The sequence below is a fragment of the Suricata suricatta genome, chromosome 9, assembly GCF_006229205.1.
Source record: "Suricata suricatta isolate VVHF042 chromosome 9, meerkat_22Aug2017_6uvM2_HiC, whole genome shotgun sequence".
In the NCBI taxonomy this organism is placed as follows: Eukaryota; Metazoa; Chordata; class Mammalia; order Carnivora; family Herpestidae; genus Suricata; species Suricata suricatta.
Window position 1 is genome coordinate 90,604,250 of NC_043708.1, and position 14,461 is coordinate 90,618,710.

The 14,461-nt window shown below is 38.1% G+C and overlaps 1 protein-coding gene across 1 annotated transcript in view; it reads left to right on the top strand.

Moving 5' to 3' along the window:
- Positions 1-14,461, top strand: part of TMOD3 (tropomodulin 3) — a 78,597-nt gene that overhangs the window by 63,058 nt on the left and 1,078 nt on the right. The window contains exons 6-9 of the mRNA XM_029951537.1: positions 7,718-7,848; positions 9,571-9,678; positions 11,494-11,637; positions 12,594-12,738. Of these exons, the coding sequence (XP_029807397.1) occupies positions 7,718-7,848; positions 9,571-9,678; positions 11,494-11,637; positions 12,594-12,738 (528 nt within the window). The remainder of the gene's footprint in view (positions 1-7,717; positions 7,849-9,570; positions 9,679-11,493; positions 11,638-12,593; positions 12,739-14,461) is intronic.

Consider the following 14,461-nt stretch of genomic DNA (forward strand, 5'->3'; position numbering starts at 1 on the left):
GATATCTCATAGTTTTGATTTGCATTTCCCTGATGATTAGTGATGATGAGCATCTTTTCATGTGTCTGTTGCCCATCAATGTGTTTTCTTTGGAGAAATGTCTGTTCATGTCTTATGCCCATTTTTTAATTGGATTATTTGGGTTTGGGTGTTGAGTTGTATGAGTTCTTTATATATTTTGGATACTCATCCTTCACTGGATATGTCATTTGCAAATGTCTTTTCCCATTCTGTATGTTGCCTCTTTAGTTTTGTTGATTGTTTCCCTTTCTGTGCAGGAGCTTTCTTGTTTTGATGTAGTCCCAATAGTTTATTTTCACTTTTGTTTCCTTTGCTTTGGGGCACCTAACTAGAACAAAGTGGGTATAGCTGGTGTCATATCTAGATCTTTAATTCGTTTTGGATTTATTTTTGCTATGTTATAAAAAGGTGGTCCAATTTCATTTTTGTGTATTGTCATTCAATTTTTCCAGCACTATTTGTTAAAGAGAGTTTTTCTCACTGGATATTTTTTCCTGCCTTGTTGAAGATTAATTGATCATATTCTTAAGGGTTTATTTCTGGGTTTTCTGTGTTATTTTGATATATGTGTCTATTTTTATGCCAGTACACACTGTTTTGATTACTAAAGCTTTGTAATATAACTTGAAGTTGGAATTGTGATGCCTCCAGCTTTGGTTTTCTTTTTCAAGATTGCCTTGACTATTCTGGGTCTTCTGTGGTTCCATACACATTTTGGAATTTTTGTTCTAGTTCTGTGAAAATTGCTGTTGGTATTTTGATAGAGATTGCATTAAAGGTGTAGATTGCTTTGGGTAGTATAGACATTTTAACAATATTTGCTCTTCCAATCCATGAATATGGAATGTCTTTCCCTTTCTTTGTATCATCTTCAGTTTCTTTTATCAGTGTTTTATAGTTTTCAGGTACAGATCTCACCTCTTTGGTTAGGTTTATTCCTAGACATTATTTGGGGTAAAATTGTAAATGGAATTGTCATCTTAATCTTTCTGCTGCTTCATTATTGGTATGTAGAAATGCAACAAATTTCTCTATGTTGATTATGTATCCTCTGACTTTGCTGAATTTATCAGTTCTAGCAATTTTTGGTAGAGTCTTTTGGGTTTTCTATATACAGTGTCCTGTCATCTGCAGATAGTGAAAGTTATACATATTCCTTGCTAAATTGCTTGCCTTTTATTTCTTTTTGTTGTCAGATTGCAGTGGTTAGGAGTTGGAGCACTATATTGAATAAAAGTGGTGAGGGTGACGGGTGCCTGGGTGGCTCAGTTGGTTAAGCTTTCAGCTCTTGGTTTTGTCTCACGTCATGATCTCATGGTTCATGAGTTCGAGCTCCGCATCTGTCTCCATGCTGGCAGTATGGAGCCTGCCTGGGATTCTCTGTCTCCCTCTCTTTCTGTCCCTTCCCTACTCAAACTCTCTCAAAACTAAATGAATGACTTAAAAGAAAAAAAAAAAGTGATGAGAATGGATATCTTTGTCTTATTCCTAATCTTAGAAGAAAAGCTCTCAGGTTTTCCTTATTAAGGATGTTAGCTATGGGTTTTTCATAGATGGCCTTTATTATGTTGAGTTATGTTCCCTCTAAACCTACTTTGTTGTGGGTTTTTATCATGAATGGATGTTGTACTTTATCAAATGGTTTTTTCTGTGTCTGTTGAAATGAGCATAATATTCTTATCCTTTCCCTTATTGCTGTGATGTATCACATTGATTTGTCAATATTGAACCACCCAACAAGCCAGGAATAAATTCCACTTGATCATGGTGAATGGTTTTTGGTTTTTGGTGGGATTTGGTTTTTGGGTTTTTTGGGGGGTTTTTTTGGCATATTGTAGTATTCAGTCTGCTAGCATTTTGTTGAGGATTTTTACATATATGTTCATCAGAGATTTGGACTGTAGTTCTCTTTTTTTGTGGTGTATTTATCTCGCTTGGTTATCTGGGTAATGCTGGCCTCATAGAACAAATGTGGAAGTTTTCCTTTTCTGTTTTTTTTTTTTTTTTTTGAATGGTTTGAAAAGGATAGGTATTAATTCTTTAAATGTTTGGTAGAATTGGCCTGTGAAGCCTTCTTGTCCTGGACTTCTGTTTCTTGGAAGTTTTATGACTACTGACTTAATTTCTTTGCTGTTAGTCACTCTGTTCAAATATTTCCATTTTTTCATGTTTAAGTTTTGGTAGTTAATGTGTTGGGGAGTTTATTCATTTCTTCTAGGTTGTCCAGTTTGTTGGCTTAATGTTTTTCATAGTATTCTGTTATAGTTGTTTGTATTTCTGTAGTGTTATTTCTCCTCTCTAATTTGTGATTTTATTATTTGGGTCCTTTCTCTTTTTTCTTGATAATTCTGGCTAGAAGTTTATCAGTTTTGTTGATTTTATTTCCCAAACAACCAGTTCCTGGTTTCATTGATTCATTCTGTTGTTTTTCTTTTGCTTTTTGTTTGTTTTTTTAGTTTCTGTATCACTTATCTTGCTTTAATCATTATGCTTTCCTTCCTTCTGCTGGTTTTAGGTTTTGTTTGTTCTTTTTCTAGTTTCTTTGGTGCAAGGTTAGGTTGTTTGAGATTTTTCTGGTCTCTTGAAGTAGGCCTGTATGCTATAAACTTCCCTTTTAATACTAATTTTGCTGCATCCCAAAGGCTTTGAACCCTTGTGTTCTCATTTTCATTTGTTTCCATGCACTTTTTAATTTCTTATTTTATTTCCTGGTTGACCAGTTCATTGTTTCGTATCATGTTATTTAGCCTCCATGTATTTGTGGTCTTTCTAAATTTTTTTGTCATGGTTGACTCCTAGTTTCATAGGAGTTTTGTGGTCATAAAAGATGCATGGTATGACTTCGATTTTTTTTTTTAATTTGTTGAGGCTTATTTTGTGTTCTAATATGTGATTTGGAGAATGTTCTATGCACTGAAAAGTATTTTGCTGTATTAAAATGGAATGTTCTGAATATATCTGTTAAATCTGTCTGGTCCAGTATGTTATTCAAATCAGTTGTTTCCTTGATGATTTTCTGTGTAGATGGTCTGTCCATTGGTTGTAAATGGGGTGTTAAATCCCTTACTATGATTGCGTGATTATTGATTAGTTCCTTTATGTTTGTTGATAACTGTTTTATGTATATGGGTGCTTCTGTGTTGGGTGCATAAATATTTACAGTTGTCATATCTTGTTGGATTATTCCCTTTATTATTTTATAGTGTCCTTCTTTGTCTTTTGTTATAGTCTTTGTTTTAAAATCTATTTTGTCCAATATAATACTGCTATTCTGGCTTTCTTTTGACATCCCTTTGCATGATAGATGGTTCTTAATCCCCTCACTCTCAATCTGCAGGTGTTAAGTCTAGAACTAGTCTCTTTTTTCTTTTTTTATGTTTTTTAATTTATTTTTGAGAGACAGTGCAAGCAGGGGAGGGTCAGAGAGAGGGAGATACAGAATCTGAAATGGGGTCCAGGCTCTGAGCTAGGTGTCAGCACAGAGCCTGGCGCAGGGCTTGAACCCATGAACCGTGAGATCATGACCGTAGCTGAAGCCAGATGCTTAACCGACTGAGCCACCCAGGCGCCCCTAGAATTAGTCTCTTGTAGGCAGGATATAGATGCGTCCTGTTTTTTAAAATCCATTCTGTCACCCTGTGTCTTTTGATTGGAGCATCTACTACATTTACACTTAAATTATAGATACGTATTTGTTGCCATTTTATTACTTATTTTGTGGTTGTTTAAGATTTTCTCTCATCTTTTCTTGTCTTTAATGGTTTCTTGGCTTTCTTTAGTTACATATTTGGATTTCTTTCTCTTTGCTCTTCACATACTATTAGTAGCTGGGGCCTCCTTTTTTTTTTTTTTTTTTTTTTTTTTAGGTTTATTTATTTTGAGAGACAGAGTGTGAGCAGGGGAGGAACAGAGAGAGGGAGAAAAAAAACCCAACCAGGCTCCATGCTATCAGTGTGGAACCTGATGTAGGGCTCGACCCCACAGACTGTGAGAGCATAACCTGAGCCGACATCAAGAGTTGGACACTTAACCGACTGAGTCACCCATGTGCCCCAGTTAGTAGTTTTTGATTTGTGGTTATCATTAGGTTTGTGTATAATGTCTTCTGCATACAGCAGTCTATATTAAGTTGGTGGTTAAGTTTGAACCCATTCTTTACTTCTCTGTTACCCACATTATAGGTATATGGTATCATATTTTATATCCTTTTATTTTGTGAATTCCTTGACTAATTTTACAGAAATACTCATTTTTACTGCTTTTGTGTTTCCTACCTTCATACTGTCATTTTTGTCTTTCCACTCAAAGTCCCCTTTAATATATCTGGCTGAGAAGGTTTAGTGGTCATGAACTCCTTTAGTGTTTGGGAAACTCTTTATTTCTTTTTCTATTCTTAATTTATTTTTGAGAGAGAGAGAGCACAAGCTGAGAAGGGGCAGAGAGAAGGGAGACAGGATCTGATGTGGGCTCCATGCTGTCAGCACAGAGCCCAATGTTGGATTTTACCTCACAAACCATGAAATCACGACCTGAGCTGAAATGAAGGGTCGGACACTTAACTGACAGTCACCCAGGTGCCCCTCGCCTTCCGTTCTGAATGATAGCCTTGCTGGATTGAGTATTCTCCGCTACAGGTTTTTCCTATTCAGCGCTTAGACTATATCACACTCCCTTCTGGCCTGACAAGTTTCTGCTGAAAAATCCTGATAGCCTTATTGGGTTTCCTTTGTATTGTAACTGTCTTCTTTTGTCTTGCTGTTTTGAATATTTTTTCTTTACCACTATTTTTTTCCCGTTTTAATTAGTGTGTCTTGGTGTGGAACTTCTTTGGTGATTTCGTTGAGGGATCTCAGTTCCTCCTGATCTGGATGTGTGTTTCCTTCCCCAGATTAGGGAAATTTTCAGCTATCATTTCTTCAAATAAATTCTCTGCCCCCTTTGCTCTCTTCTACTTCTGGGACTCCTATAATATGAATGTCATTATGTTTGATGGAGTCACTGTGTTCCCTAAATCTGTTCTCATTTTGTATAAGCATAATTCTTTTTTCTCTTATTTGTTCAGTTTGATTACTTTCCACTTCTTTGCCTTCTATGTCATTAATTCATTCTTCTGGTTCTTCCGTCCTGTTTCATCAAGCATGTTTCTCATTTCTTTTTTTGAGCCCTTTATCTCTGGTGTGTTATTCCTTTTCTCTGTGGTAATGGTCTCACTGATGTTCTCTACTCTTTTCTCAAGTCCTGTGAGTATTATGATCATTACTTCAAATTCTCCATCAGACCTGTTACTTATATCTGTTTTGCTTATATCTCTGGCCATGTTCTTGTCCTGTTCTTTCATTTGGGACAGATTCTTCTGTCTTCTCATTTTGTCTAAGTCTCTGTGCCTGGTTCTCTGTGTTAGGAACGTCAGCTGTACCTCCTGTTCTTGAGGGTAATAGCTTTATGAAGAGGGCCATGAATGCTGCTTCTTTGGGACACAATCCGAGATGAGGCAACTAACCTCCCCACTGTGTGTCCCAGTTGGTCTTCAGATTGCTGTTTCCATGCTGTATATGCACAGGCTGTTTGCCTGCCTTCTCTCCAAGAGCGTCCTCATCCTCTATGTCCTCCGAGGTCTCCCGCAGCCAAGGATCCTGACCTTTAAAATCCGGGCTTTAAGCCCTACTGGTTGCAAGACTTTCACCTTCCAGGCTGATAACTTGTGGGGATTCATTTTTTTCCTGTGCTCTGTCCCGAGTGCTAGTCTGTCACCCTTCTCTACAACTGGAGCCCTCCTCCCTACTACAGAGGCCATAATCCATTTCTCTCCCAAACTGTGTCTTCACCCTTCCTACCTTCTTGTGTGTGGCCTCTTCTCTGCCTTTACTTGTGGAGTTTGTCCTGCCCGTCTTCAGGTTGATTTCTGGGGTATCTAGGATGATCTGCTAGTTGTCTAGTTGTGCTTATGGGATGAGGCTGACCTAGGGTCCTCCTACTCCATCACTGTCTTCCTCTTGTGGTATCATTTTATGTATTTCTCTGTCCTCTGTGTTTCTATAAACTATTATTTTCTAGAGGCTTATTCACATTCAGGTACAGCTTTTTGGTTTTTATTTTTTGGGACAAGAATGCTTCCTAGGTGGTGATTGAATCACATTAGGAAACATATCAAGTCTGGTCATTCCTCTTTGGGGAATGTGCCAAAAGTCATCACTGTGTTCAAATGTTAGCAACCTGATCCATCCTTTTTTTTTTTTCCCCTTTCCTAGGTAGGCTCCACACCCAGTGTAGAGCTCAACATGGGGCTTGAACTCACAACTGTGAGATCAAGACCTGAGTTGAGATCAAGAGTTGGTTGCTTAACCAACTGAGCCACTCAGGTGCACCCCTGATCCATCCATTTTAAAACCTGCCATGAGCCTTTCTTAATGATTTCAGCATCCCATTTACTGGCTGCATTACTTTATTCATAAGCAAAGGCCTATAAACACATATATTTTGTGAAATTAAAAGAAATCCTTTGGTTTTATAAAACTTAGAATTGAGACAGAATTTACTCAGTTTTCTTTATAATGAGAAAACTCTTCTCCAGCCTCCTTGATCTACGGTCTTGGAGAAGATTACCTTGCTGAACTTATGTGAGAAGGAGCCCATTCTATCCTTTTAGCAGAGCTCTTGATAGGAGGCTCATCCTTGCATTGAACCAAATTCTACCTCCTAGCGATCTACACCTGTTCTAACCCAGCCTTTCAGAACTTGAAATTCTCTCTTCTCCTTCCTCAAGATAAATATGAAAAAAGTGTGCATCCTTTCTTTTAATATATATGTCCATACACTCTCCTCAGGAAAATAATTTTCAGATGATCATCTAAGTTGTTCTCCTCAGGATGCTGTGTGTACATGTGTTTGGTATTTAGAAAGAACAAGGTACTCTTAGATGGAATTTATTCAGTATACTTTCTCTTAAGAGGAGTTTTGCTGCTAAAAACTAGAAGAAGGCAGAAAGGAAGAACTAAGCCATACAGTGACCATGTCAATCTTTCTATCATTTGCCTCTTTGTGAATCTGATGCTATAGGTTTTCTTCCCAGAAAATCTATCAATAGAAGTTTGCCAGTTAAACATGTTCATAGACTTTTACATATACATCAAAGTGCATTTAGATCTCATTAGAAGATTCAGGGCTTTTATGCCCTCTTTTGGCTTTGCACAGTTGTATTTGGGTGTGTGGGTATAGTATACATGAGGAAGGATTGGAGGATAGGAGTGAAGGAGGGCAGTAATTTGGGGGATTTCTGTCTCAGTAGCTATTCTGTCTACCATTACCTCTCTGCTTCCCTGTTCCCTCTTCCTGCTTGTCCTCCGCTCTCCCAGGTGTAGTCCTCCCCGTACGAGAGACAGGTCATGTGTCCTTCCGTCACTTTACTCTCTTCACTGAGGCTGTGTTTCCTCAAGTCTGTGACTCTTACTGCTTTTCCTAGTAGTTACTAGTTAAATCTCAGATAAAATGATATGAGAGGATAAAACTTTTTTGAGTGCTTTAAATATGTGTCAGCACATAAAGAATCTTTTAGAAATTGTGGGGAGGAAACTTTCTGATTAGTTCTTTTAAATATGCATGTATGTGTGTGTGTTATATGTGTTACTAAGTTCGTGGATGAATTCACTGTAATAGCATCAGCCAGTGAGACATGTGCTCTTTTCATTTGTTACTACAGATGTGGTGAAAGGTGAAAAGATTCTTCCAGTATTTGATGAGCCACCAAATCCAACCAATGTTGAAGAGAGTTTAAAGAGAATTAAAGAAAATGATGTTCGTCTTGTTGAAGTCAATTTGAATAATATAAAGGTAGGTGTGCTAAGCAAATAATAAAGTTTTTAATTGCTTGAGTCAGATGTAGGATGAAAGTTTGGGCAGATTTTTTATTTATTTTTATTTATAGTTTATTGTCAAGTTGGTTTCCTTTTGAGAGATATATATATATAGTTTAGATTTGGGCAGGTTTGATATAGTGTAATTCTACTTAAAGGTAAAGTTTTTGGTCGTAACAGTATGCTTAGATTCCTTTATATTTTAGAGATTAAGATGTAATATTTTTCTGACTTGCTTTTTAAAAATAAAATATAAACATGTAAACCCTATAGACGGTCAGCATAAATCTCTCTGACTTTCAAAGTACAAAGAGCTTTTAGTCTTTTGAATTTTATTATTTTTTTAATCAGGTTTCTTGAGGTACAATCGATATACATAGTGAAACTCTCCGTTTCGTGTCTAGTTCAGTGAGTTTTGACAAATGCGTAAGTTGTACAACCACCACCACAGATGTAGAACATGTCACTCCCCTTTGTCATCATTTTCTGCCCCCAACTCTAGCCCCCTGACAGCACCTGATCTCTTTCCTTTCCCTATCATTTTGCCTTCTCCAGAATGTCATATAAATGAAATTATATAACATGTAGTCTTTTGAGTCTGGCTTCTTTCACTTAGCATAATGCATTTGAGATTCCGCTCTAAGGTTGTGTGTATCAGTAGTTTGTTGAGCAGTATTCTCTTATGTGGATATGCTGCAGTTTGTTAATTTGTTTATCCATTCACAAGTTGACAGACCTCTAGGTTCTCTCTGGTTTGGGATGATTTTAAGAAAGTCATTCAACACCTATGAACATGTGAACATGTTTTCATTTCTCTTGAGTGGACGCCTGGTAGTGGGCTTTCTGGGATCTTACTGAGTTTTTTTTTTAATGTAGCTCTTCCTTGAAGTAAAGGAGAAATGAGTTAGGAGGGCATAGGGATACAAAGAATAAATTCAAAATATCTCTTAATGGTCATTAATAATAGCTACATTAAGAATTCCTTCATATTTTATTAATATTTTTTAGCAATCCTCATTTTGTATCTTGACTTACCTGAATTGAGGGCTGAGGGAGCATCTGGTAATTCTAAGAAGCTAGGGAATAGACCTCTCTGCTCCTTTAGTGGCTGTTTCTTCCTCTGAGCAGAAAAAGGAAAGCCTTGGGAAAAGCTAACATTCCTAGTTGACCACTAATTTTAATTAAAAAAAAAAATTCAATCCTCATATCTAAATCAACAAGTAATGGTCAGAAAATAACTGGGCTATCAAGAATTGTCATCTTGTACTAAAAGGAGAAATTAGTACCTTCTAGAACTCTGTCTTCCACATTTTAGGTAGTGTAAGGTTAATCTCAATACTTTGTCACTTAAACTAAGTAAGTGACCTCTCTGTCTTGCAGAAGAGTCAGATCCATTTTGAATACTCAGGCGTTGACTTCTTAGAAGCAAAACAGTTAAGTATAGAATAATGGAAGTTTCTTTAGATGCTAGAGAAATAATGATCTATGCTCTGCTCTAGGTCAGCAGTTCGTGCAAATGTACCATAAGAGAGAAATCACATGGATATGAAGGATGCTGCTTGTTTTCATTTGTAGACTAGATGCTATGTTTATATAATTTCTGAGTTCATTTAATTTTTAAAAAGTACAAATATATTTGATTAATGGACTGACTTTCCTGAAAACTAAAATATTATATTTCATATTATTGTCTTTCAAGAATATTCCAATCCCGACTCTAAAAGATTTTGCAAAAGCTTTGGAAACCAACACACATGTGAAATGTGTCAGTCTCGCAGCTACCCGGAGCAATGACCCTGTTGCTGTTGTAAGTAACTGCTATTGATAATATTGAAATTATGCTTGTATACAAGGGCATGTTACAGAGGTGGCTAAACTGATTTTATGAACAAGATTTACTCTTTTTTCCATTGGTATTTAGCCCACGATTAGGCAGTACATAATCTATTTTTATGAGTTCTTTCCCCTGTATTTCTTTTCTGTAATTTTTCAATTTTATTTTTTTATTTTTAGAGGCAAGAAGGGGAGGGGGGAGAAAGAGAAAGAGAGAAAGAAAGAATATCTTAAGCAGGCTCCAAGCTCAGTACAGAGCCCAGCGTGGTGCTCAATCCCTAGTATCATGACCTGAGCCAAAATCAAGAGTCAGACACTCAATCAGTTAAGCCACTCAGCTGCCCCAACCTTTATAATTTTAAAAACATAAATGAATTCAGGTAATATATGCTGTTTTGCATTAATTTTTCACTCAACAGTATGTCTTAGAGATCTTTTCATATTACTACATAAAATTCTAGACTTTTGACATCTGTAGAGGATTCCATTTATGGATCTACAGTGTTGGATTTTTGTCAAATGCTTATAATGTGTCTATTGAGATGATCATGTGGTTTTTGTCCTTTACTCTCTTAATATGGTATATCATATTGATGAATTTTTGCATATTAGATCAACCTTGCATTCCTGGGGTAAGTCCCACTTGGTCTCACTTGGCTTTGAGGCCATCACTCCCTTGGATTCTCCTCCTCACTGCACATCCCTTCTCTGGTCCCTATGCTGGTTCCTCCTCTTCTCCCCAGCCTCTAAGGATTAGAATGACCCCAGGTCTCAGTCCTGGGCCCTCTTCTTTTCTCTGTCTACACTCAGTTTCTAGGTGATGTCAGTCTTTTTCTTTGCTATATATTGTCTGTACATGCTGCTGACTTCCAGAGTTGTTATTCCCTGTTCGTGCCTTTCTCCTGAACTCCATGCTCATGTCCACCTACCTACTTAACAGCGTGCTTGGATGTCTAACAACTGACTTCCCTCTCACACCTGTTCCTCCCCCACTTGTTCCTGTCTCAGTAAATGACAAACTCACTCTTTCATTTGCTCAAGACAGAAAGAAATGGAGTCATCCTTGACTTCCCTTTCCTATCACCTTAAATATATCCAACCTTGTCTTCAAAATATTCCAGAATCCAGCTACTTTTCACCCGTTTCTCGACTACCACCCTGGTCAGTCTAGGCCACCATCTTCTCTCACCTGGATTATTGCAGTAGCCTCCTCACTGAGCTGCTGATGTCCGTTTTTCCCATCTCAAAGCCAGCTGTTTTACGTGGCATCAAATGTGAAATAGATATCTGTCCCAAGTTCTGTCTCCCCCCTCTTGCCTATTTTTTTAACTTGACTTTAAGTTCTTCTTATCTGTGAGCTTTTCTTCTGCCTAGGCATCCCTTCCGGTCTCTGCCTTGAAAAGCAGTCCATAATTTATCCTCATTTTGGCTATACAGTAACGAGGCTGCAGTAGGACCTAAGTAAGAAAAGCAGTTCCAAAGAGACCATGATGAAGTTAGTCCTGCACAGGAGCTGAGAGACAGGATGAGAGACACAGGAGAGAAAAGCGAGGAGTAGGGTGTGAATGAGCAAAACAATGCGAATAGCAGCAGAGAGTATTACCAACAGGGACAACTCTAAATATTGTGAAAAGTAATCCATGGGAAGCCTGTGAGGTGGTGTCAGGATAAAACCACCTAATGAGAAACACCAGAGCAGTTCTGTTAATTAGTGGCTTTGTTCATAGCAGGTATAATATGTGATAGATGCTGTCACTTTTTATCTCCAAATATTTTCTTTAATTTCTAGGCTTTTGCAGATATGCTGAGAGTGAACAAAAATTTGAAGAGCTTAAATCTGGAGTCCAACTTTATTACAGGAGCTGGGATCCTAGCGCTGATTGATGCTTTGAGAGATAATGAAACCCTGGCAGAGCTCAAGATTGACAATCAGGTGAGCGCCAGCCGGCTCTGCTGTGGGGCCGCGGGGTTAGGAGGCCGTGGGAGGAAGGCTTTGGGGGGGAGGCTTGTGGGCAGCGGTGGCTGAAAGGAGATGAAGACATCTGAAGCGTCCAGAACGTTAACTTCGTATTCTTAGTATGGATTTTGAGCATATTCATAGAGTTGTGCAGCCATCACCTTTAATTCCAGAATATTTTCATCACCCCTTCCACCATCCCGGCAACCAATAATCCACTTTCTGTCTCTACACATTTGCCTATTTTGGACAGTTCATGTATATGGAGTTATATAGTAGATGGTCTTTTGTGTCTACCTTCTTTCACTTAGCAAAATATTCTGCAGGTTCATCCATGTTGTATGTATCCGTAGTTAATCTTTTTTATGGCTGAATATCCGTTTAGGTTATTTCTACTTTTTGAACATTAGGAATAATCTTGATAGGAACATTCGTATACACGTTTTTATATGAACGTAGGTTTTCATTTCTCACATGTATATATATACACCTAGGAGTAGAGTTGCTAGGTTCAGTGGTAACACTGTGTTTAACTTTCTGAGGAGTGGCCACGTTGTTTTCCACAACGACTGCACCATTTTACATTCCTGCCAGCACGTGTGAGGTTCCCAGTTTTTCCACATTCTTGCCAACACTTTGTATTATAGTCATCCTACAATAATGGGTATGAAGTGGTATGTTATTTTGGTAGTCTTCAGTTTTTGATGTCTGTATGATCATATACTGAACTTTACAAGACCAGTGCTCTAACCCCTGAGCTATGGAGCCGCCCTACTGAACTTTAAAATTTCTCTTATTTTTGTATGTTGTAAGAATTGGGAAAACTTAAAAAAACCAACAGAATCAGCATGTACCTGAATTACCTTAGTCTTGACTTACCTTGAAAAATATTTTATCTAGTTTATTTATACTATTCTTTATTTTTAATCCAGAGGCAGCAGTTGGGGACAGCTGTGGAATTGGAAATCGCCAACATGCTTGAGGAAAATACAAATATCCTTAAATTTGGATATCAGTTTACACAGCAGGGACCCCGAACCAGAGCGGCGAATGCTATAACAAAAAACAATGACTTAGGTAAGACACGTAAATTTTAAATCAAATTTCTGAATTATATCATTAAGCTAATATAGTAGAGGAACTTTTTTTTAATTAAAAAAATATGTTAACACAGATGACTTGATCTTTGTTTTTTAAATCTGCACAAGCCTTTTTATATTGATTGAATTAGAGTTCATTGTAAGTGCAGTTGTAGTGATTATTGGATTAGTGGGTGACCTCTTCTGGTCACAAACATTTCACAGCTTTAAGTGAACAGTTTTCTATAAGAAATATTATAATAAATGCTACCTGTAACAAATATTTTGTTCTGTGTTACAAGTCACCTCCTGGAGTTCTTAAAGATTTCGACATTATAGGAAAGATTTTGCCCTTTTTATTAAACAGGCCTAGATAGAAATCTAGTTTTACGTGACAAAATATGGAGTAATTATAGTTTAGATCCAAGTTATATAGGTTGTGGCACCTAAGTGTTGGCTGTCCTTACTGGTCTCCCTGACACAGCCCTCACTGGGCAGTTTGACTTTTCACTGTGCACATCGGTCATGGTCGGCTGTCGCCCGTTTTTTCCCTGGTTCCCACCGAAATACTGCTGATGCTTGTGCTTCTGTTTGATAGTTTTGCAGCCAACGCTGAACCAAAGAATCTGATGCTTGTAGTTTGTTTCCACATGTTTCCAAAGATTGATTCTTGTGTGTTTGTCACTGAAGGACTTTATAAAGATGTATTCAGACAGGAACACTTCATAAAGCGAGTAGCACTTCAGAGTGAGGCGGTTCTTTTAAAGCTTCGGCCATATTTGAGTTTGCATTCTTAAAAGATTTCCAAAGCAGAAAAGTTACAGCTTCCTTCCCTCAACCCAAATTACTCTGAAGAGTATCAGTTCAAACCCTTTCTGTAGTCTCTTGCATTTTAGAAAATTGGTGTGTTTGGTGGACTGGTGATTCTCAGTGTAATTTGCAAAGCCATGCTAATTACATCAAAAATCAGCAGTACACCAGAAGGTGAGGGAGCACAGGAAGGCTGTGTCCTAGGCTGCTTTGGTTGACGCCGCGCAGTCAGGCAGCTGCTGGCGGCGTGTGTAATGGAGGTGAGGTCAGGTTGAAGGTGTGGTCCGACGTGAGGCGGAACTGAGGGAAAGCAAACAGCTCTCTAGCCCCTCCCCTCATGCTGTTTCATTCTGATCCAAGACAGCTTTTCAGATATGAAATGAGAATACGGACATTCCTGGAGTGGGGGAAAGGCATGGAGAAAAGCCCAGATTTGGGATCGAGCGAGTTCTTTTATGCGCAGAGGACAGCTCGCAGGTTTTGAAAACTGACTCTTGTTGCAGGATGCTGCCTCGAGAATAAATCTTCAATAAGCACTTGCTGCTTATGCGAACAGAATAAAAAGTGATGTCAGCAGGTCAGGAGGGAATGCTGGTAGAGGCACTCAGATTCCATGGGAAGAAACTTAGTTTCTTTGGATTTTTTGTGGGAGGCATTTGAGAGTTACTGAATGCATGATTAAAATGATACTTCAAAAAAAACCCGTTTACTCTTCTAGAGCTAGGGTATGAGGCTTGAACTTATTTGCAATTGATTGATCACAGAGCACTGAGAACCTATTATTAGCAGGGGGGGGTTCTGGAAAGAAATTGCCAATGAATTGTTAATAGGGCCAAATTTCTAACCTCTCATCTAGAGGCTGAGCCAAGGACCTGCTTGGAACAAGTAGGTGCCTGGTGAGAAAGGAGAGT